This window comes from Micromys minutus, assembly GCF_963924665.1.
Source record: "Micromys minutus genome assembly, chromosome: 1".
Taxonomy (NCBI): domain Eukaryota; kingdom Metazoa; phylum Chordata; class Mammalia; order Rodentia; family Muridae; genus Micromys; species Micromys minutus.
This window is the reverse complement of record NC_137969.1, coordinates 220,967,674-220,990,866: the sequence shown is the minus strand read 5'-3', so window position 1 is coordinate 220,990,866 and position 23,193 is coordinate 220,967,674. Positions and strand designations below refer to the sequence as shown.

General features: G+C 45.1%; 1 protein-coding gene across 1 annotated transcript in view; it reads right to left on the bottom strand.

Annotated features, from left to right (window-relative positions):
- The window catches only part of SYNE2 (spectrin repeat containing nuclear envelope protein 2), a 259,839-nt gene that overhangs the window by 71,340 nt on the left and 165,306 nt on the right, over window positions 1-23,193 (bottom strand). Inside the window, exons 67-82 of the mRNA XM_080930654.1 lie at window positions 22,960-23,142; window positions 21,201-21,329; window positions 20,439-20,560; window positions 19,669-19,810; window positions 16,332-16,463; window positions 15,330-15,482; window positions 15,037-15,246; window positions 13,359-13,460; window positions 11,792-11,911; window positions 11,462-11,662; window positions 9,426-9,599; window positions 7,558-7,689; window positions 3,437-3,633; window positions 2,245-2,377; window positions 1,792-1,974; window positions 1,189-1,335 (exon numbers count right to left, since the gene is read on the bottom strand). Of these exons, the coding sequence (XP_080786780.1) occupies window positions 1,189-1,335; window positions 1,792-1,974; window positions 2,245-2,377; window positions 3,437-3,633; window positions 7,558-7,689; window positions 9,426-9,599; window positions 11,462-11,662; window positions 11,792-11,911; window positions 13,359-13,460; window positions 15,037-15,246; window positions 15,330-15,482; window positions 16,332-16,463; window positions 19,669-19,810; window positions 20,439-20,560; window positions 21,201-21,329; window positions 22,960-23,142 (2,460 nt within the window). The remainder of the gene's footprint in view (window positions 1-1,188; window positions 1,336-1,791; window positions 1,975-2,244; window positions 2,378-3,436; window positions 3,634-7,557; window positions 7,690-9,425; window positions 9,600-11,461; window positions 11,663-11,791; window positions 11,912-13,358; window positions 13,461-15,036; window positions 15,247-15,329; window positions 15,483-16,331; window positions 16,464-19,668; window positions 19,811-20,438; window positions 20,561-21,200; window positions 21,330-22,959; window positions 23,143-23,193) is intronic.

Here is a 23,193-nt window from a genome sequence, read left to right as displayed (position 1 = left end):
GAAAAGGTTCTGTCACAAAGTTTATGGTACTTGGCCATTGTAGGTATCTTCTGTTCTGTGGAGACAGAGGCCTCCTAGGGCAATTCAGGTTCTACCACAGTCCTAAACCTACTGGGGTAATGATGCTTCTATCAAGCCTGTTGCCTGTTGCGTTTTACCCAAGCAGGTTGCAGCACTGCTAATGGAGACACCCAGGAGGAACCAAGTGGAATGTGCTAGTAACCATAGCTGAGGCTGACATTTAGAAGATGCTACCAGACACTCAAGATAGGCTCAGGCCAAAAATCAGGCCAGGCATGGTGGGTGGCAGGTACCTTTAATCCCCATACTTAGGAGACAGAAACAGACAGATCTCTATGAATTTGAGGCTAGCCTGGTTTGCATAAGCAACTCCCAGGCCAGAGCTATACCGTGAGGCCCAGCCTGTGAAGGAAAACAATATGAGAATCTTCTCCTGCAGTCGTACTGGTCAGTAAGCCATTATCTTCTGCCTGCAAGACTCTAGCTCCATCCGCCTGCATGCTCTTAGAAGGTCATGCCCAGGCTCATTAACCCACCTAGCACATAATGTATGTTTGGGCCGTGTTATATGCTAATGAAATTGACTTGAAATGCATAACTAGTGTAGAAGGACATCAACTCTTTTCTTCCTCAAGGACATTTATTAATAACCTCTGCAGGCCAACCATTGGGCTATCTTGTTCCAGGTGAGAGTCCCAGTCAAGGGAGACAGGCAAGTACTGAATGGTGATGATCGCCTAGGAGCTGGAGAGAGTCTCAGAGACACTGAGTTTGGCAGAGTCATCTAATCCAGCAGGGAGACCCAGGTGGAAGAGCCATGGAAGACACGCTTGGTCTGACTCTTGAAAGGTGGCTCAGGGTATGTGGAAAGCAGGCATGCCAGATACCGTATACACTGCCTGTGGTGGGAGAGCACCAGGAGCAAGCTCGGGACTGAACTGGGTTCAGCGTTGATATGGTGAGTAAAAATCTGTCAGAGAGGCTCAACCCAGCCCGAGTCCATCAAAATCTTGGTCTGTCCACAGAATAAGTGTCACCCCCTCCCCGTCCAACGTCCCTCCAGTTCATTTCTCTTGATTATATCATATACATCCTTAGGTTCAGCCTTTTCTAAGTGATTCGCTTCTGTATTCCATGAAAAGACTTGGGCCCCTTCTGTATAATTACCTTGAGCTTCTGCAGAAGATGTTTCGCCCGAGATGCAGAACTCTGCGAGAGCTCAGCATCCTCACCTGCCACCTGAGGCTCCACAGCGTTCATCCAGCCCATTATCTCGGAGATTGCTTCTCGGGACGGCAATTTCTCCATCTGAAGCTGCGAGGACAGGATGATTTCCACTTAATTGTTGGCAGTTAACCAAACGAATCAGGGCATCACTAAGGATGCTACCTGCTTTGATAAAAGGTCTTGCTACATGATTAGGCAGGTCAGCCACAAAAACAAACCCAGTATTAAAGCTTCAGATAAGTAACTCCCCCTAACAATGTTAAAGACCTTCATATGAGCCAACTTGGTGGCACAGAGACAACCAAGAAATAAAGTAATCAAGTTTGATTTCTCTCTTAAGAAAGATCTCACTAGAGGAGAGTCTAGTAATTAAGATCTATATTCAGTGGTATGTGAGTATGCGTGTGTGTGTGTGTGTGTGTGTGTGTGTGTTGGGGGCTAAGAAGTGTTAAAGAAAACTGTTGAGTTAGAAAAATAATTTTAAAAAGAGTTATGAACTCACAAGTATATGCTAAGTTAAACACTGGGTCTTTAAACACTTACCTGGTGAAGTTTCTCTTGAATATCTGGAAGCTGAGTTATGAGCACGGTCCATTTCTGTTCAAATTGTGCTAAAGAGGCTCTCAGTGTGGCCGTGTCTGCCTCTTTCAGGTGGAGAAGTTGGTTCCCAGTACTCATGACTGAGGACTTCAGGGAGGACTTCTCATCGACTTCCTTGGAAAATTTCTAGAGAAAACAGTTCCTGAGATTAGATACTTACAAAACTTAAGGATAGTCAGAATTACTGCCCCTCTTCCCCCACACACACTGTAGAGTTCATTAACAATATAAGCAAAGAGCTCTAAGGATATATCTGCTGCCTGCCCATGCCTTACCCCTTACCCACAAACGGAAGCAGGGACTATCCCAGAAACTGATTTTTTTTTTTTTTTTTTTTTTTTTTTTTTTTTTTTAATTCTTGACATTTACTTTTGACCAGCAGTGTGAACAACTTACAAAAAATCTGTCTATGCTGCTTCTGATCGTATTCAGGTCCTGGGACACATTGAGGGATTGTTCTTTCCAGTAATTCAACGTCTGCTGGGAAGACTCAAGCCACCGGGTTAGCTCGTCTGAATCTCTGCTGTAACTGATGGGGGAGGGAAGCGAGAGTGGAAATCAGAGAGGAACTCTGAGGACAACACATGCCAGTGCGCACTGCTCTCTCTCACTTTAGTGTTTATGAAATAAGCCGCGCTCGACAGCGCACCGCCATTGGCTGAACACGATGTACTGTCTTCTGCGATGGGAACAGCAATCAGTGCTGCTGCCCAGAAATTCAAGGCATTTGTAAGTACTCTGTCCTGTCTTATACCGTGCCCCAAGTCCAGTGGTTTTCCCATTTTCTAGAACTCTCCATTAGGGATGATCGAGGCGGAAGAGGCATTCAAAAGTACAAAACATTCTCAGCTATACCAAAGGCTACCCACCAACCATAGCAGAGATCCCCTTGGCCATCGGTGTTCTTCAGCTATGTGTTTACAGTGGAAGTAAAGCTAGCATTTGTACGTGGGGCTCAACAGCACCCTGCCGTTGGCTGCATGTGATGGAAACAGCCAAGCAGAACACCATCTTCCCTGTAGCTTTTCTACTTGTTGAAAACAGTCTCTGAGAGGCAGGGACGAAACTGAGGCTTAAACATTTTCTCCATTGTCATCTGATGGTTTAAGATGATTCCACATGAACCCAACTCATCCTCTGAAAAGTCAAACGGCTTTCTCAAATGACCCTACTCTGTGTGTAGAACTGTCCTGGAACACGCTCTGTAGACCAGGCTGGCCTCGAACTCAGAGATCCACCTGCCTCTGCCTCCTAAACACTGGGATTAAAGGTATGTATCACCACCACCCAGCCTTTTAAAACTTTTTAATTCTTTGGAAGCAGGTGAGAGATAGTAACATCCCAGCATGAAAGTACCCCAGGAATTGCATGTATCCAATTCCTTGTGTTTGTAGAAATGTTCAAAGGCCCCAGGAGGCTGCTGGCATATGATCTCAAGTCTAGTGAGCCAGGACCAGAGGTTAGCACAATCAGAGAACACAGCATGATGTGGGGGAGGGACCACACACACCCTTGAGCTGACTAGACTCCCCCTGGGGTCTTTCTCTACAGCAGACTGTGACGCTGATGAATCTCTAAGGCGGTGTACCTGAGAAGATGCTTCAGAAGGGTTTGCAGTCGGTGGAGCTCCTGGTCAGTTCTCTTGTTGAGGGATAGCCACTGCTCCTCCAGCTTGGTGATCTGGCCCTCTGGCTCAGGACAGCGCACAGACGCTGCCAGCTGTCTGCCTTCATTCAAGGTCTGGCAAAGCCGTGCATGCTTTCCATCAATGTTTCTTTTAATTTGCTAAAAAAAAAAGTCACAGAATGAATTATTTTAAGTAAAATGTGCCGATCTAGACTCTTCCCCTTTTATTTCTTTTTTTTTTTATGACGGGTTCTTATTTATAGTCCAAGCAGACCTGAAAACTCACCACAGAGCCCAAACTTGTAATACTCCTGCCTCAGCCTTCCAAACTCTGAGATTACAGGCTGGTTTCAAACACCAGGACTAAGAGATCCTCTGGGCCATTGCCATGGCTTACCATTCCTTGTTTCAGGCAGCTTTGATTTGACATGCAGATTTTTTTCTAATCTATTTAATTCTTAAATAATAGTGATAATAGAATAACAATAATTCTTTATGTGTATGGATGTTTTGACTGCATATATATCTGTGTTGAACACACATGTCTGGTGCTAGAACAGGGCATTGGACTCACTGGAACTGGAGTTACAGCCGGCTGTGAGCTGTCATGTGGGCACTGGAAGTCAAACCCAGGTGGTCACATCCTGGGTGCTCTTAACCCCTCGGCCATCTTTCCAGTCGGCACAAAAATATTTTGAAAATTGGGAAATTTTAGACATAAATTTCAGAAAAATCTAGAAAACGGGATTTCCAGTGCCTCTGGGAATAGCAGATGTGCCAATTAAAGGCCCATGCTCTCCTGTTTGTGACCCTCTTAAGAAGGGCCTTGCAGTCCTGCCCACCTCAGCCCCACTCCCAGCTGCTGAGTCTCAGACTGACACCAAGAAACGAGAAGGATAAACTGGAAGATAATTATCTATTATCCGAAAGACACAGAGACCTGGCAGAGGACACATTTGTAAACGCCTCTGAATATTAAGGAATAAGACGGAGAAAATAACTTTTGAGTAAACTAAAACAGCACATTATTAGGCCAACTTCACACACACAGAAAATGCAATCCATCAAAACTGCAGATACAATGACCTCTGATGAGAACTCTGACGGACAGCAATTACCTCCACAGCTTGGTTTGGCGAATGCTGCTCACCCCGTGGCTGTTTAATCCTTAAAAGTGAATTATTATCAAAATGGATATTCCATATGTATCATAAGTTCATATATACCACCTATTCCTTCAGAGAAGGGAAATAAGGACTCTCCTTTACAGGCTGACCTTGATCCTCCTTCTACCTCCCAAGTGCTAATCACAACCACGCACCACCATGCCCAGCTGATGTGGTGCCCGTGGGCAGGCAATGAACTGGTCCAACTGAGTTGCATTCCCAGTCCCCTGAGGGGTCATGATGCTGTTGTTCTAGAAAAAAAGGAGACTCCTTGTTGGTCCGTAGGGGCTTTTTAGTAGCAAGCAGCTTCCAAACATAAGCTTGTTCCAGTGCAAAGACTGCACAGCTAACAGCTGCATTCTGTGGCCCATACTCCATCAAGGCCACCATGTTGGTTGGGCACACCCAAACCTCTGTGACTCCAAGGGATTATGAATAGCCCAAAGAAGTCTACAGCAAAGTGGGCTTTTGAGGGCTATAGTAAAGAATTTGTTCAGAAGTCTTAAAACAATTGCTTTTTTTTTGGGGGGGGGAAGTTTTCAGGGATGGGGAGGAAACCATTTTGTGCATTTGTAGTGCACAGATGTGGACCTGAATTCAAATCCTCAATATTGATGCAAAAGTACATGTGGGAGGGGCTGGGCAGATGGCTCAGTGGTTGAGAACACTGGCTGCTGTTCCAGGAGACCCAGGTTCGAATCCCACTCACATGGCAGCTCACAACTGTCTGTAATTTCAGCTCCAGCGGATCTGACATCCCTCACACAGACATACATGCAGCCAAATCACCAATGCACATAAAATAAAAATGAATAAATCTTAAAAAAAAGATTTATTTATTTAAAATGTGAATACACTGTAGCTGTCCTCAGACACACCAGAAGAGAGCATCTGATCCCATTACAGATGGTTGTGAGCCACCATGTGGTTGCTGGGATTTGAACTCAGGACCTCTGGAAGAGCAGTCAGTGCTCTTAACTGCTGAGGCATCTCTCTAGACCCTGAATAAATCTTAAAAAAAGAAAAGAAGGGAAAAGAGAAGAAAGGAAAAGAGAAAGTAGGTGTGGGATGCACCGTAGCCCTAGCACTGCAGCGGTGGGGAAAGGAAGATGGCTGAGGCTCACGGGCCAGCCAGCCTAGCTGAAATGGTCAAAACACAGGATCCAAGAGTAAGGGTCTGCCAGGCACAGTGGTATGCGCTGTTTCTTAAAACGTGTTTTATGTATATGAATGTCTGTCGGTCTCTCAGTCTGTGCACCATGTCATATCTGATGCCTGCAGAAGCCAAAAGAGGGCCCTGGATTTCCTGGAACTTGAGATACAGATGGTTGTAAGCTGGGAATCTAACCTGGGTCCTCTGTAAGAGCAGCCAGTGCTTTTAACTATTGAACTGTATCTTCAGCCCCAAGTAATGAACACCTTTAGTCCCAAAATTCAGGATGCAGAGGCAGGTGGATGATACAACAGAGGAAGATGGAAGGTAATGTTCTACTCTGGTACAACACCTGTGCACACACATGCATCTCTGTCTATCTGTCTCTCTCTCTCTCACACACACACACACACAAGTTTCAACTTTACTAGACTAATACTCACATTTGAGAGGGATAGTCAGCAGCATGTGACACTGGCTAGTGTTAAATTGTTTCCTTTTTTGTTGTTTGCTTTTTGAGACAAACACTCATGCTTTAGCCCAAACTGAGATCAGGCTTACAGAGATCCTCCTGCCTCAGCCTATGTGCTAGATTTGTAGACAAGCTAGATTGCTTGATATACCGTGGTTTACTTTTCAACTGTATTCATCTAGGTGTTTGGATAGCACATCCCGTAACTTTTATGTCCCACATCACCCCAAAAATCCAGATCTTTGGGTCTATAGCAAGTAGAAATACAGTGTTCAACCCCAAGAAAATGTCATTCTCTTGACCCTTTTTGTTCTGAACTCTCACTGAGCATCCCAGGCAGTTTTCAAAGTCACTGTCCTCCTGTGTCAACCTCTGGAATGCTAGGATTACAGGGGTGTGTGTCAACAAACCAAACCTGAAGACTTTCTATAATTCTGGAGGCAGGTAACAGCCCTTACACATCTCATAGGCTATGTTCAATCAGAATTACACTTTAACTATATATTTAGAAGCTTGGGGTTCACAAATTTCTTTCTGGTCTCATTTTATTTCTACACTGACAGATACGGTCTTCGAGTGCTCAGCCACAGATGAGACGGTTCCCATTCCAAGGCTCAGAGAAGGTGGAGGTGTGTGCGGGCAGGAGGAATGTAAAAGATGGAGGATAGAGAGCTCTGTGAAATGCTGCACACATGAACTCACAGCCACTGTGATACCTGCATAAAACCTACTCAAGATCGAGCCAGTTAAACATTACAGCAAGGGGCTGGAGGGATGGCTCAGTGGTTAAGAGTGGGCACTGCTTTTACACAGGATCAAAGCTCAGTTCCCGGCACCCATTTCAGAGATTACAACTCCTGTACATCCAGATCCAGGGGATACCATCTTTTGGACTCCACAGGCACTGCACACTCACATGCATAGCTTCCATACACACACACACACACACACACACACACACACACATACACACACATATACATACATAATTAAAAACAAAATCTAAAATATATTTTCAGCATGGAGTGGGAAGAGGCTTCCCAGGGTCCTGCCCCTGAACATAATGCTATTGCAGTTAGTGGCTCTGGAGGAAGAGCGTTGCTTCCTTAATTGTTCTCCACCAAGTTGCAAGGAGGGACTCTGCACCCTCTTGTATGCATCTGTTTGTGGGCGGTGTGATAAATAACCTTGAGTTTCAATGAAGCCAGTGAGCTTCAAAGCCCAGCAGCCTCGTCAGCACAGCTCACCAAGCACTGTGGACCAGGCTTGCCATAAACCGAGAAGCACGGTACCTGGTAAAATGAAATCCTTTCCAGCAACCTCTCCTCTGTCTCTTCCACCAGACTCACAGAGGGCAGCGAAGAGATGAGAACTTCCAGGTCCTTCTCAAGAGATGCATAGTTATCATCAAATTCTTCCCATTTCTAGAGAATAAACAAGTTCCAAGTAAGGTTGATTATAAAGCCAAACACTGAGATAAAAAAAAAAAACAAACACTGAGATAAAAACAAAAACAAAACAAACAAACAAAAAACCACGTGGACTCCAGGTGCACCCGAGAGGTTATATACAGTATCAGGAAGAACTTGGACTCTGGTGGGATACAATCCCACTGCTTTTGAAAGGTGCTCGTGTGTGTGTGTGTGTGTGTGTGTGTGTGTGTGTGTGTGTGTGTTGTGATCCCACTGGTACTAGAATGTGTTTATTCGCTTGCAGTGCTGGGGACCAAGCCCAGGGTCACACATACGTGGGTAAGGGTTGTACCATACTGATGTATGCCTCCTGCCCGCCAGTGCTTTACGCTGGCACTCTAAAACTGTTTAATGAGACTAAGAGTAAAAGCCAAGGAGCTGAGGTGCTATTTGAACACCCCTGGAAAGAGTGAGTAGCACTGTAAGAGCCATGTTCTCACCAGGAAAGGCAGAGTACTAATTCTGAAAAGCTTTTGTGTATTAGAAACCACCTTCAGATTATGCTTGTCTCTCTGATGGAGCCACAAAATTCAGTGGGCATAGTTCTACCGAGTTACCTGATGCCCACCTGACAGGCTACCAGAGCTCAGGGGCAGAAGCAGTACAGGGAGGGAGGGTGTGCTTGTGCCCCTCCCCCACTATCTCCTTACCCTTCGTGTGGTCCTGTCCTACTTACTGGTGCTCAGAATATATTGTCCTATCTCCTCATATTTCCATGGCTAGAGTTCCTAAGCACTAAAGAACTGAGTTACTGACACTAAAAACTGTCTCTTAGAAAAATACCCTTAGCAATTCTCCTTTCAAACAACAGCCACTTGACTTACAGAGCACTGACTGGGTCCATAAAACCTTTTAAAATGACCATTATCATAAAACCAATTTGTGGTGGTTTGAAGATACTTGGCCCAGGGAGTGGCACTATTTGGAGGTTTGGCCTTCTTGGAGGAAGTGTGTCACTGTGGGCATGGGCTTCTGTTTGCCTTAGAAACAAGATGTTGAACTTTCAACTCTTCCTGCATCATCTGGATGCTGGCCTGCTCCCACCTGGATAACGGACTGACCCTCTGAACTTGTAAGCCAGCCCCAATTAAATGGTGTCCTTTTGAAGAGTTGCCTTGGTCATGGTGTCTGTTCAAAGCAGTAAAATCTGAACTAAGACACAATTTGACAATGTAACTAGAAAATGTATTTATAATATAAAGTTGAACATCTCCTTTTCAAGATGTCCTTCATGGGCTAACATCTGTTGTAAATAGTTTAGTGAGTTAGGGGAAAGCTTTCAAACTGAACAGGATTATTCTTTGAACCGAGGCAGGAACTGAGGCAGGACCATCGCAGAAGCTTCTTCTGACATTGTCCTCAGTATCCCCAATGGCTCTTGAAGGAACCCAGACTGTGAACCGTGAACTACTGCATCCAAACCATCTCATCGAGGCTCACATGCTTTCAATGGTACCCATTCCCAGACGAACCTACACCATTATGTATGGCAAGTCCCAGCTGACCTTGCATGAAGTGGGGAGGAGTTCAGGCTAGAGCCGGATCCATTTTCCTCAACTGTGATGCTCACACACGGTTAAGGCTCTGATGCCTGACAGCTTTGGAGGAAGGGGTGTGGCGGCAGTGGTGGTGGTGGTGGTAGTGGTAGAACTAGGCAGTCCAGCCAAGAGGTGGTGCAGTGTGTGTACCTGTAGCATGCTCTGGAGCTGCGCTCCACGCAGGCAGGCCTCTTCCTCCAGGGCTCTCACTTCTGCCTCTTGCTCTGCTCCAAATCCCTCTCCCTTTTGTAACGAAGGCGGAAACATTGTTGCAGAATAGGTTTGAATCAACAACATGTCGGCAACAAGCTTCTGGAAAAATCCCTGTAAAATGGAAAAAGTTTTAAGAAATATATATTGTTGAATTGGGAAAATTATAAAAGCCAAATGAGTTTAATGGTTCACCGGAGTTCCTTTGACCAGCCTCCCTCTGGTACGGGGTGTATATGTGTGTGAACCTAAGGCCTCAGGCATGCTAGGCAAGAGCTATATGGCTGAGACATACCCCCAGTATTTTTACTTGATATTTTCATGCAGGGTCTTGCTAAGTTGTTTAAGCAGGCCTTGGACTTGTGTTTCTCTTGTCTCAGTTTCTCAAAGCAAATGGTTATAGACCTATGCTACCAAGCCTGACTTAATTTTATTTTTTAATCCCTTATCTCAGGAGATCATATATAGAATTGTATGTATAAATGTATATATGTACATATGTTTGTAAATATATACATATTTGTACATAGACTCAAATGTATTGGCAAATTACTCAAAATGAAATGAAAATTAAAGTGGATCAAGCCCTTAGTTTATGAAAAACAGATGGAATTTCAACAATTTATACAGATATATTATCCTTAAATACTATTTCCTCCAAATAATCTATTTGAAGCAGCAGCTATTGGTGTTAGCAAATTTCAGTTTCTACTGTGATTTAACTTATTATTTTGAGTTTTAGAACGTTAGGAGGTGGCTAATATATCTGAAGACAGGATGACTTCAAACAATGTTCAGTGTGTGAACCCGAGCAAGCCACAGGAGACAGACAGGCCCCTCATTCTCAGCTCCCACTGAGACTCAACAAAATGGCCAAGTGAGCGGGATTTGCTGAGTGGCAGACTGAGCATCCTTAAGACTGTGAGGTCATACTTCCCATGGTGTCTCCATTTACCCAGCTGCTATCCTAGTTGTTTGGATGGGCCCCTTTATTATGTCAATCCCTTCTTCCACCCCCAGAAATGGACAAATATATAGAAGGTTTGTCAAAGCCTCAGACAGGGGTCCCAGCACAATGGCACGTCTAACCTGTGATCTATGGGCCCCGTGTGGCAGGGGACAGGTACAAATACAGCCCAACACGAAATTCCAAGCTTATTTAAATCATATGGCTTTGCCTGGTTCTTCAGTACAAACTTTGCCAATGACAATGTCACCATAAATGTCAAAAGGTTGGACACCACTATTCTCAGGATCACCTTTCCTAACCGCTCTAAGTCAGTTTCTCCTATTACATGCCCTCAGAGGATGAATATACTTTTAGTTATTGTACTGGCTGGTTTTGTGTCAACCTGACACAAGCTGGAGTTATCACAGAGAAAGGAGCCTCAGTTGGGGAAATGCCTCCATGAGATCCAGCTGTAAGGCATTTTCTCAACTAGTGATCAGGGGGGGAGGGCCCAGTCCATTGTGGGTAGTGCCATCCCTGCGCTGGTAGACCTGGGTTCTATAAGCAAGCAGGCTGAACAAGCCAGGGGAAGCAAGCCAGTAAGTAACATCCCTCCATGGCCTCTGCATCAGCTCCTGCTTCCTGACCTGCTTGGGTTCTAGTCCTGACTTTCTTTGGTGATGAACAGCAATGTGGAAGTGTAAGCTGAATAAACCCTTTCCTTCCTAACTTGCTTCTTGGTCATGACGTTTGGTGCAGGAATAGAAACCCTAACTAAGACAGTTATAGATTTGCTTAAAACCTTGCTGCTGAAATGAATGTCTTCTCAATCAATAGAAAGCTCCATGGAGGTAAGGAATAGAGCCTGTGTTCATCCACAACCCTATTCTTAGATGCTCCCAGGGTTGCTGCTCCACCGTAAGGTTCTGACGGGGCTTGTAATTAGCAGAACGCTCCGAGCTTCATCCAAGGGGTCACTGGGTAATTTCTCACCTTCAGGAGGTGAGGGTCTTGAAAGGGCTCTTACCTTGTGATCTTGTAACTGGGCCCGCAGAGCAGCTTTGCTTGTGGCTTGTTGTAAAGGGTCAGTTGCAAGCTTTTCTTTGCCAATACTGACTAGCTCTGCCATGCCTTGAAGCAAGGCATCCTGCTGGCTCTTAGAGAGGAAGGGACTGCTGAGTTCTAAGTATCTGGCTCTCAGGATCCCCCACATACTGTCAAGAACATCCTGAAATGGAAAGAGCAGATGCCAGTCAGGAAAATAAATCAGACAAAAAAACACATCTAAATTCTTGGAGGAAGACCCAAGGTCTTATGCCCATGGTGCTGAATAAATGCTTTCTGCCCACACACGTACCTCTAACTTGTAGACATCCTGAAGAAATACATGAGGGAAACGGAGCTTCTCCCCTTCATTTCTTAGTTTGGCAACTTGCCTCTCAGAGTTCTGCAGCTCTGCTGTGTGCACATCTGCTTTCTAAGGATGAAACCAGACAAGGAAGTCAGGAAGCACACGGAGTGGTTAAAACAGAACCAAACACGGAAGTGTCATGGGAGAACAGCAACAAACTAAGGTGACAACTTCAACTCCTACCACAATCCCTGCCACCACCAACGTGCAGTTCTCTTTGTAGGTTTTCCCTGAAGCGTAAGGGTTGAATTTGTTCCCAGCACATTCTAAGCCCATACAGAACAAGGTGTATGTGTCTACCAGGGGGTTCATGGTCTCCACACTCCAGGGTTCTGAGTGTTTATCAGCTCCTCAGCATTTCTCAAAACCACTACACCATTCCCTTTCAAAAAAATTAATTAGCTTGGGCTGGAGGTAGGATGATGATGATCATGATAATAATAATAATAATAATAATAGTAATAGTAATAATAATAGTAATAGCAGCAACATGGCTTGGTGGCTCATACTCAGGTAGCTAAGGCAGAAGAGTTTGCCAAATACAAGACCAGCCCAGGTAGAAGAGTAAGATGCTTCTCCCAAATCAAAAATGAAAACCAAAGAAAGAACAGAAAAACACCCAACCATCCATTTTCATGCCTCTGGAGATTAAACCAGGTAGGTGTGCACGCATGTTTGACAACTGTTCTGCCATGTGCTTACCCCCAGATCTCTCACTCCTTGGGACACGGCCCACCATCCTAAAGGTGCACACTGCTTTAGTCATGGGCAATTGTTTAATTCAAAGGGCTCTGGGGCCATCTACAGCTTTTCTAGCAGGTACTGCTGCAGGGTCCATCCTTAAAACATCTTATGGGCCTACCTTTACATTACTATCTGTTCAGTCTGTCTGTCTGGTCTCAGGAAGCCCATGCTAGCTTTAAACTCTCTATTTAGGTGAGGATGACCTTGAACTTCTGACCCCCCTGCTTTCACCTCCCCAGTGCTGGAATTACAGGTAATCACGTTTGGTTTATTCAGTATTGGGGACCAAACCCCAGGCTTCATGTGATGATAGGCAAATATTCTACCAATCGAGCTACATCCTCTGCCTCTTATTTTACCTCTGCAGGGAGAACACAAATCCAGATCTTAGAGCTGTAACGGAACATCGTGGGTTCTCGATAAATGAAGGGATCTGCTGCTGAAAGGAACAACAGTAATGCCTAAAACCCATCAGCCTACGGGTCCCTAGAAGCTGGCCTAAGTGAGCTCCAGTGGAGGGAAGGGCCTCACATAACAACACCTTTGGAAATGGTGGACATTTACCTTTGTCCATTAACAGGTAAAAACTAACTCTGTTGATTTAAGATGTGCTTCAACAAGTATGTGAGCTGTGACTTTGAAGAGCAACACTAATTGTTCCCGTCTGAACGGCCACTGACACTTGCCAAGGGTGTGTTTTGGACACCCAGCTGATACCCAAGACTCTCTGGGCTGAGGTCAGATTCACTTGAACATTTTGATGGCTTACCTGAAGCTGTTTGTCAATACTCTGCCCACTGATTTCATTCAATGATTGTTGTAAAGCCATCTTCTTCTTGACAAGTTGGTTGTACAATCGCTTTATTTCATGCTGCACACAAGAAAGGTACATGTAGGAAGATGAACAGTCTCAGCTAGACCTCCCTTCCTTTTAAGATGTAATTGGAAAATTCTGGAAATTTTAAGCATATATAGACAGAGCCATCCACACAATCTATCTTTGAGCTCAGCCATCAGTGACATACAGCTGACTGTCCCGCCCCTAGATCTCAGCTACACCTAACTTCCCTTCCTGTTGGATTATTTTGAAGCAGATACCATCCAGTCACCTCACCAGCACTTCTGGTGTTCCCTCTAGTAAAGGAAAATACCCTCTCTTGCTACAACCTAATTCCTAATACTACAACCTAATTCCTTCATGTGATCTTATCCAGACAAGGTGAACTCTCCTGAAATGGCTTATAATTTTTCTTGTTCGTATTTCATTTGGGATATCACTGAGGGCTTCGTGTCACAACAGAGTGTGTGTGAGGGTGTGTGTGTGTATGTGTGTGTATGTGTGTGTGCGTGTGTTTGTGTTTGTGTGTAATGTATATGCACCTGTCTGCAGGCAGAGACCAAAGAAAGTATTTCCTTTCGTCACTCTCCACCACCACCATCTCCACCATCTCCACCATCACCACCTCCACTACCACCACCACTGCCGCTGCCACCACATCCACCACTATCACCACCACCACCACCATCCCCTCCACCACTATCACCACCACCATCCCCTCCACCACTATCACCACCACCATCCCTTCCACCACTATCACCACCACTACCACCATCACCTCCACCACCATCACCTCCACCACTACCACCATCACCTCCACCACCACCACCACCACCACCACCACCACCACCACCACCACCATCACTACCTCCACCACCACCATCCCCTCCACCACTATCACCACCACTACCACCATCACCTCCACCACCACCACCACCACCACCACCACCACCACCACCATCACTACCTCCACCACCACAATCACCTCCACCTACATCTTTGAGATGGAGTCTCTTTCTGAACCAGAATCTCATTGTTGTCTAGGCTGGCCAGCAGGCTCCCAGGATTCACCTGTCTCCTTCCCAGTCCTGAGATTACAGGCATGCATAGCCATGCCTGGCTTTTACATGGCTTTTGGGGATTTGAACTTAGGTCCTCTTGCTTTCGTATTTCCTAGCAAGCACTCTTATCTACTAAGCCATCTCTGCAGGGACTTAGGTTTGATTTTTATGGGCCACATCCCTTTGTATTTGTTTGTCTCATTACTTTTTACTCGACTTGAACAGATTCTAACTTGTCTGCCCTAAGTTTCACTACCCTTAACAATCCACCGCGGCCCTGGACTGTCACAGGATTGTCAGGAACAATAACTAATCTCTCTGGGTGTTAAATAAAACTCCTCTCCATGACAATCTCTAAGTAGCAAATGCAGCACAAGAAAAGAAACATGTTAGATCATCTTGACACCCACAGCTCTGGAAGGGGGCCTCGGTTTCGAGCAGCCTCCCCACCAAGAGCAAAGGCAGGCTTCACCGTTCCCTCAGCACTTCCTGTAAGAACTGTGAGTGACTGAAGTCCATCTGGGTCAGCCCTGTCCCCAGAGTCGCACCTGATAGCTGTGGCTGTGGTCAAGGCCCGCCTTCAGGGATGAGCTCTGCCAGGCAGCTTTGTTCTGCGCATGCTCCAGGCTGACTTTCAGAGCATCGAAACACTCCGGTAGCAACGCAGCATCCTTGCTAGGCCAAGTCAGAGCTTTCAGAAGATCATCTTTCTTGTCGCCCAGAGCTAAGTAAAGTTTCTTCAGCTCAAGAGCCAGTTTCTACAAGATGGAGAGGAAGGCAATGAGCTCCAGCCTCTTGCGCAGCCGCAGAAAGACAGACACAGGCAGGAGGCGTGCCCTACCTGGAAGAACACCTGCTGAGCAGCCCCATCCTCTCTGAGCAGCCCAGGCCTCTGCATCAGCTCCTCCACACTGCCCAGGCACCGACTGAGGCTCAGAAAGAGTTCAAATAATCTTTTATCCAAACTGATGTATGTTTCTTCTGTCATAGTTCCCTAAATCAAGAGGAAAAAAACTAAACAAACCCTGTTAGTGTATGTGTCCCTAACCCCCCATTTTCCACATTTCCACTAGAGTGTACAATTTATATTATACTTTTAAAGAGGACTGGCTGCTAGTATTTGAATTTTATGTATGTGCCTGTGTGTGGGTATATGCATGGAAGTGCCCAGGGAAGCCAGAAACATCCGATCTAGATTTCAATTCAAGATCTTAGAGAATTGCAGTCACAGCGTTTGTAAGTCATCTGATAACAGCTGCTGAGAGCTGTATGTCGGCCAGTTCCCTCTCCTCTCCTCCCAGTCCTTCCCCCCTATGGTTAGTTGGTTCAATAGGTTATGTTCTCATGGTATCTTGGACCCAAGAGCAGTAAGTACTCTTATCCACTGACCTTAATTCTCTGGGCCTAATTCCTAAAAAGTTTCTAAAAACTTACCATAAATGTTTTCAACTAATGCTCACTAGATAATCGACTAATTAGTGCTTTTACTAACTGATGAACTAATCCACCTAACCTGTGAGTCTTTGCATGGAATGCTTTAGGTAGCCACTGCAAAATTCACCAGAGCTGGCAAAGGGTTAGAAATGAGGCTTAGTGACAGTATTTTCCTAGAGCATGTAAAGTCCTGGGTTCAGTTCCCAGCACTACATAAACAATAAAAGTTGGCAAGATAAAAAAAAAAAAAAAAACAAAAACAGAAGCCATTTCTAACCCTAAGACTCATTCCATTATGACTCTTATTTGTTCTTTGAAGGAAATTGTGACCATTGTGCATGCTGATGTCACAGCTTTCTTTTCTCGGATATTACTGCAATGAGGAGAATACACAAAATGTAATTTCTACCTGTGTCTGAAGAGTGTGTGCTTCTTGACGAAGCTCTTCAAGTTGGGTGGTGTAAGCTTGCAGCTCCTCAGCCGTAGGGCATCTAAAGTTATACACGCCCACACTGGGCAGAGTACTTGTAGGTATGGCAACCTATTTGAAAGAGAGAAACCTAATTAGTGATGGCCCTGATGAAGCTACTGTAAACAGGTAAGAGCCCTCAGCACGCAGTCTCCTGAGTGAGCTTCTGTATCTTGTTTCTATAAAGAGAGAACCAGGATCCACTTAGATATTAAAACAAGGGAGAAAACACAAATAACGGAATTAATAAAGCCACTAATTTATAGACGTCTGTAGAAGTGTATGTATTTACTTATTGTTTTGGCAGTTCCGGGGACTGAACCAGGGTCTTTCTGTATGCAGGGCATGTGTCCAACCATAGGGCTATATTCTCAGTTTTAAGCTCCCAACTTAATAGGTGAGAGATTCAAATCGCAAACTTGGCCAGTTTTTAACTAGTCTATTTACTACGTACTAGTTCATTTTCTCCTTGTATAGACAACTCTTAGAATGAGATGTAAATCACATTTGGGAAGAAGCCAGGCAGTGGTGGTGCATGCCTTTAATTCCTGGACTTCAGAGGCAGAAGCAGCCTGGTCTACAGAGTGAGTTCCAAGACAGCCAGGGATATACAGAAAAATCCTGTCTTGAAACCCCCCCCCCCCAAAAAAAAAAAAAAAAACCAAAGCAAAAACAAATCACAGTTAAAGATAGATCCACATTTGATTTGTTATTGGAAATGACCCATATTTCAGAAGGAAGAATGGATCTTGAGTAAATTTCTCAAGTTATAAAATTTTATAACATCAATGGGCATGCCAAAGTGGATGGGGAAAAGCCCATGAGGCCTCATGCTCCAGTGGATGGACCTATACCCATAAGTACATACATGGGCATCATACACTAGAATCAGTGGGCTAGCTGGGCAGTGGTGGTGCACACCTTTAATCTCAGCACCCAGGAGGCAGAGGCAGGCAAATTGAGTTTGAAGCCAGCCTGTAGTACAGAGTGAGTTCCAGGACAGCCAGGGCTACAGAGAAACCCTGCCTCAAAAAACCAAGCCAGTGGGAGATATATTTAGGGTTGTTGTGTTTTAAATAGGTATAGCCCCATAGATTCATGTGTTTGAATGCTTGGCCCATGGGGAGTGGGTGTAACCTTGTTAGAGGAAAGCCCACTACACAGGTGAACTTTGAGGTCTCCTATGCTCAAGTCCCACCAAGTGTGAAGTTCCACCTCCTCCCGGCTGCCTGCAGAATATAGTCTCCTTCTGGCTGCCTTTGGATCAAGATTGAGAACTCTCAGCTCATTTTCCAGCACTATGTCTGCCTACACGATGCCATGTTTTCTATCATAGTGATAACAGGCTGAACCTCTGAAACTGTAAGCCAGCCCCAGTTAAATATTTGGCTTTATAAGAGTTGCCTTTCTGGGGTCAGAGAGATGACTCAGTGGTTAAGAGCACTGACTGTTCTTCTGCAGGTCTTGAGTTCAACTCCCAGCAACCACCACGGTGGCTCACTGTAGGATGATGTCATTATGCAGCAAGGCGGGTCCAGCCTATCATTGGATGAGAAGGAAGGGTAGGTGGGGAAAAGTCTAGGAAGGAGAAAGGAGGAGGAGCAAGAAGAGAATCATGATGGAGCAGAGAAGGTGGCTCTAGATTCAGATGGTCTTAATTGGCCACAGGAAGTTAAGAATATTTTTAATGGTTTCTAAAGGTCAATTTGTCTTATTTAGATGGGCGGTTTATATCTTTGTCAATTGGTTGTAAGCTTTTTGTGTGGATAGAATGTGGATCGAGAATTTAACATATAAATCTGTTTGATAAATTATTGATTATTGAGTCATGATTTTGCTGGGCTGTGGGGAATGTGAGCAAAGTTCCCAGCTGGATGAGAGACAGCCAGGAGAGGGCGGCTCAAGCGGCTCAAGGACTGTGGCTCCTAACGGATGCTCACGGAGTGAGAATGCGCAGGAACTGGTAGCAGCCGGTCCATTTTTATTTGTACCGCAAAAGCTCACAACATCTGTAATGGGTTTTGATGCTTTCTTCTTCTGGTGTGTCTGAAGAGAGCTACAGTGTACTCACATACATAAAATAAATGAATAAATCTTAAAAATAAAAAACCAGTTACCCGGGTCATAGTGTTTCTTCACAGAAATAAAATCCTAACTAAGACAGGGGCATAAAGTTAGGAGGGAGTGAGGGGTGTATAGGGAGTATATATCAGAAAAGTTGGGGGAAAGGAAATTGAATACAAATAAATATGATCAAAATACATCACAAATGATCATGCATATGTTATGTATGAAAGTCTCGCTGAGAATATTATGCCGAAAAAACAGGTTGGGGTGGTAGAGGACTCTCTGGGGGGAAAGAACTGACGGGCACTTTAAAAGACACTTCTGTACATGTTTACCGAGGTAGTTAATTCAGCTTTGAATGGTCAGATAAGGTACTGAGCAAGAAGTAAGTCTCCACCAGCCTGGCGATTGGAAAATCATGGGGACTCTTTCCCAGGCCATCCAAGTACATAGCTCGCTGCTACAGTCTGATAGCCAAGAGCTGTAAGCCTTGCTACTCATCCATTCCGATTAGAGAGAACTCATCCTGAACAAGATCTACAACAGCAGTGATGTGTGCCACAGGGAATATGCACTGACAGGTGCCACTGGCAAGGGCTGGCACATGCTAGGTCCCTCAGAATCTTCTGATGAATGAATGGCATGCATGGACCACTGGACATGTTAGTCCTTCAACAGACAGCACACATGGACTTTCTGCTCTGACCTTCTGATGAGGAAGCACAGACCATTACAGTTTAAATTCACAGTGCCCCTTGTGAGCTGTTGATGTTGCTGTGGAAGACATGAAAGTCATGGGTGTGGAAGACACCTTTTAGGACATGGAAGTCTTTCTGGTGGATGTGGGCAGTTGGGTTTTGATGCTAACAGCATGCATGTCATAAGTCCCTGCCACTGCAGAGGGAGCTGCCCTAGGTGCCTTGTCTTCCCCTTCACAGATGACCTCCTAAAATTATGAGTCAAAGCCATCCACCCTCCCTTAAGATATCTGTCCCAGCAACACACGAATTATAGGCAGAGATGCAAATGAGCATTGTATCAAGCTCTAGAACCAGAGAAGGGGGCACTACAGGGGCATGGAGGGAGGGCTGTACCAAGGGAGGAAGCCATGAGGCTCTTTAGTTTCTGAGAATAAACCAGTACATCATGCAGAGCACTCAGGGCTTCTAGATGAGCCTTCTCTGGGTTGCACAGACAGATACATACATACCTGAGGCTCCACGAGCTGAGGCACAGGAGAATCTGGTCTTGATGTTAGCTCATGGCGAAGATACTGCCATTTGTCACCACTCTGGCCCTGAGGTGGCAAGGCTGAATCTGAAGTTGCATTTCCAGGGCTAGGGACCTTGATGCTTTTTGAGGAGGAAAAAAAAAAAGAGGGTGTATGTGAAAAGAATAGCCACAAAGACAATCTCATATTCCATTTAGCCAGTGTTTCACGCAGGATTTTAAAATAAGCGACTCTCCCAACTGTAAATATCCGAACGGGGCTGGGTGGGCCGGAGAGCTGGCTCAGAGATTAAGAGCACTTACTGCTCTTGTGGAGGACCGGGGTTCAGCTCCCAGACCTCTGCTGTGGAAACCAGGCACACATAAAGGTACAAGAGGCAGTAGCAGTATGGCAGTGCCTGTAACCTTAGTACTCAGGGCTGTAGGCAGAAGGGTTAGAAAGCCATACAGCAAGTCTGAGGCCAGACTCGGTTACGTAAACCTCTGCAGCAAGCTAAATAAACCCGAACAGTATGTCTAACAAATGTCCGACATAGCTAAAAATGCTTTAAGGTTGGAGAGACGGCTCAGGGGTTTAAGAACACTGGCTGCTCTTTCAGAAGACCCGAGTTCAATTCCCAGCACCCACATGTTGCTCACAATTGTCTCTTACTCCAGTTCCAGGGGATCCGGCACTCTCTTCTGGCCCCTTCAGGCACAGCCAAATGCCCGCACACTCAAAACAGCAAGAGAATTTTAAAGATGCTCTACCTGGAAGCCGATTGCTGATTTGCGCCTTTATCCTCTTGGTCACACCGCAGCCATGTTTTCTTAGCATTCAATTCTGTGAACTTGATTAAATCTTTCTGCTCCAATGGCGTTAACTCCAGAATCTGCAAGTGAATGCAGTTTAAGTGGCTTACCCCCATCTTGATTTTCTAGTTAGCACTCGAAAATGCTCTCTGCTGGGGTCATCCAGCTTTGCACAACTCAAGTCAGAGCAGAGCTGCTTCTCTCGCTTGCTTTGTTTCCTTCCCATCTACTTTGGAGAAACTGTGGCTTATTGATGGAGCTCTTGCCTTGAATGTGCTAGGTCCTGGGTTCTATCCCCCAGCATTGCAAAAAAAAAAAAAAAAAAAAAAAAAAAACCAAGCCAAGGATACAGTGAACTAGCAAAAACATAAAACCATCACACAATAGCCACCTGCTACTTAAACTGTATTGGATGCAGATGGGGAAATTACCAAGGAACACATTTGGAGATGATAAACAAAGCAGGGTTGTGGATACAGCTAAGTTTGCCCTGGAGGTGGTCACTTAGTTTAAGATGTAACCTAACAAAGAATCGAGGAATTGCGGTTGGATCCCCAGTGGGAACAGAAGCAGTAAAGTCTGCAGCTCTCTGGGCAGGCCTGAGTGCCCAGATTTCGGTTACAATGTAGCCCTCCAGTGGCAGCTGGAGCTTCCCCCCAAAGACAAGCAGCATCTAGAAGATTGGGTTCTGTTCCTTACCACTGAGAGGGCGGGGATTACCTGTGGCTGGGGAGTGTCCTTCTGTCTGCTGAACTGGGGCCTTTCAGTTATGACGGATTCGGGCTCAGAAAGGCTGGATGGCTGGAGGACGGCGGCGTGGGGCTCTGCAGGCTTCTGAGTGGTGGAATGCTGAAAAACCAACCAACATATGTACGTCCCGTGACGGCAGAGTAATGGTTTGAGAAGACCCACGTGGATCTCAGCCACCAACACAGCGACAGAACACAGTCAACGTTGGTGCTATTATTTACTGTGCTTTAAAAAAAAAAAGGTTTTTGTTTGTTTGTTTTTTTTTTTTTTTTTTTTTGAAATAGGGTTTCTTTGTGTAGTCCTGGCTATCCTGGAACTTACTCTGTAGGCCAGGCTGGCTTCGATCCCCCTGCCTCTGCTTCCTGAAGTAAAGGTGTGCGCCGACACCGCCACCACCCAGCTCTGTCGCATGACTTCATGTACTTATTTCATATCAACTTCTGGGAGCTACCACCTCTATGAGATGGATCATCTTTTACCCATCTCAGCTCCTCAACCCAGCTTGTCCTTTTTACAAGAGTAAAGTCAGCAAACTAACAAAACTCAAAAAGAACCAAAGGGATATTATTATGTTTCTAAATTAAAGTGTCCCTTGTGTCTACTTTACATCTTTTTCAAGAGGAAAACCTCAAGATGACAGAGGGACCACATAGCCCGGGTGACCAAAGCCAGCCTCATTCCTGTGAATCTAAGTCCCCAAGTGGGAACCACTCATAAGCTTCATGCAAATCTTCCAAAGTGAGAGCCACCTCTAAGATGCATATTTACACTTGAAAACACAGACTGCTTTAGATGCCATGGGAACACTTTAACTAATAGATCAGTATAAATACGTATTTATAAATCAGGGACGAAAGTGCTCAGGGAACAGATTTTGTTCTTAGGAAATAACATTTTATTTAGTTATTCTGAGACAGGGTCATACTATGTAGCCTGGCTGCCCTGGAACTTGATCTATCGAACAAGCTGGCCTTGAACTCACTGCTTCCTGAGTGCTGGAATAAAGATGTGTACGACTGATTTATTTCACCTTTTCTTTCTTTCTTTCTTTTTTCTTTTTGAGGCCTCATATATTGCCAAGGATGCCCTTGAACTTTTGATCCTCCTGCCTCTACCTCCCCAGTGCTAGGATTACCTGCTGTGGTGGAGACTGAAGCCAGGGCTTCATGCATGCTTGGCAAGCACTCTTGAGCTATATCCACAGCCTTGATATAAAACTTTAACATTATCTACCTATATGTATATATTTTCTATGATGGGTTCATTTTCTAGCCAATTGGAGCCAAATAAATTCATTACTTTTATTAAGAAGTTTAAATATATTGATGTGTGTGTGTGTTGTTGTTGTTGTGTTCATGTGGAAGTCATTTGACAACTTGTGGGAATTGGTTTTCTTCTACCATAGATTCAGGAAGTTGAACTCACGTCATCAGGCATGTAGGGCAAGTTCTTTTACCCCTAAGCCATATTGCTCGTTCCCCAAATTCCTTTCAAATATACACTTCTCCATGAGGAAGCTCTTATATAAGAGTTCATGATCAACAGAATCCATGCAAGCCAACCGGCTGCCATCACCCACTGCCTAGGCCCAGAAACCTGCAGGAATTGGAGAAATGGAAGCACCATCCCAGAAGCCCATGTGTCCTCTCCTTTCACAAGGTCGGTGACTCTTTAAAGAGAATAGGGTCTCTGCCTTTGCTTTGTCATGTCCGCACACCCTCATGCCTACCTGGTCCTCACTGTACTTCTCCTGAAGCATCATCTGGACCTTTTCCAGGTTGCACTTCACAGTCTTGAGTTTCCAGGAAAGGGCTTCGGCCTCGTGTTGAGTGGTTCCGCAATCTCCCAGGCCCTGGTCTTTGCAAGTCTCTAATAGAGAGGCGACCTTGTGCTCAATTTCTGTCAGCATGGCCTAGGAGAGAATAATTGAATTATTCACAGTGGATCTTAGGAGGGCCGAGTA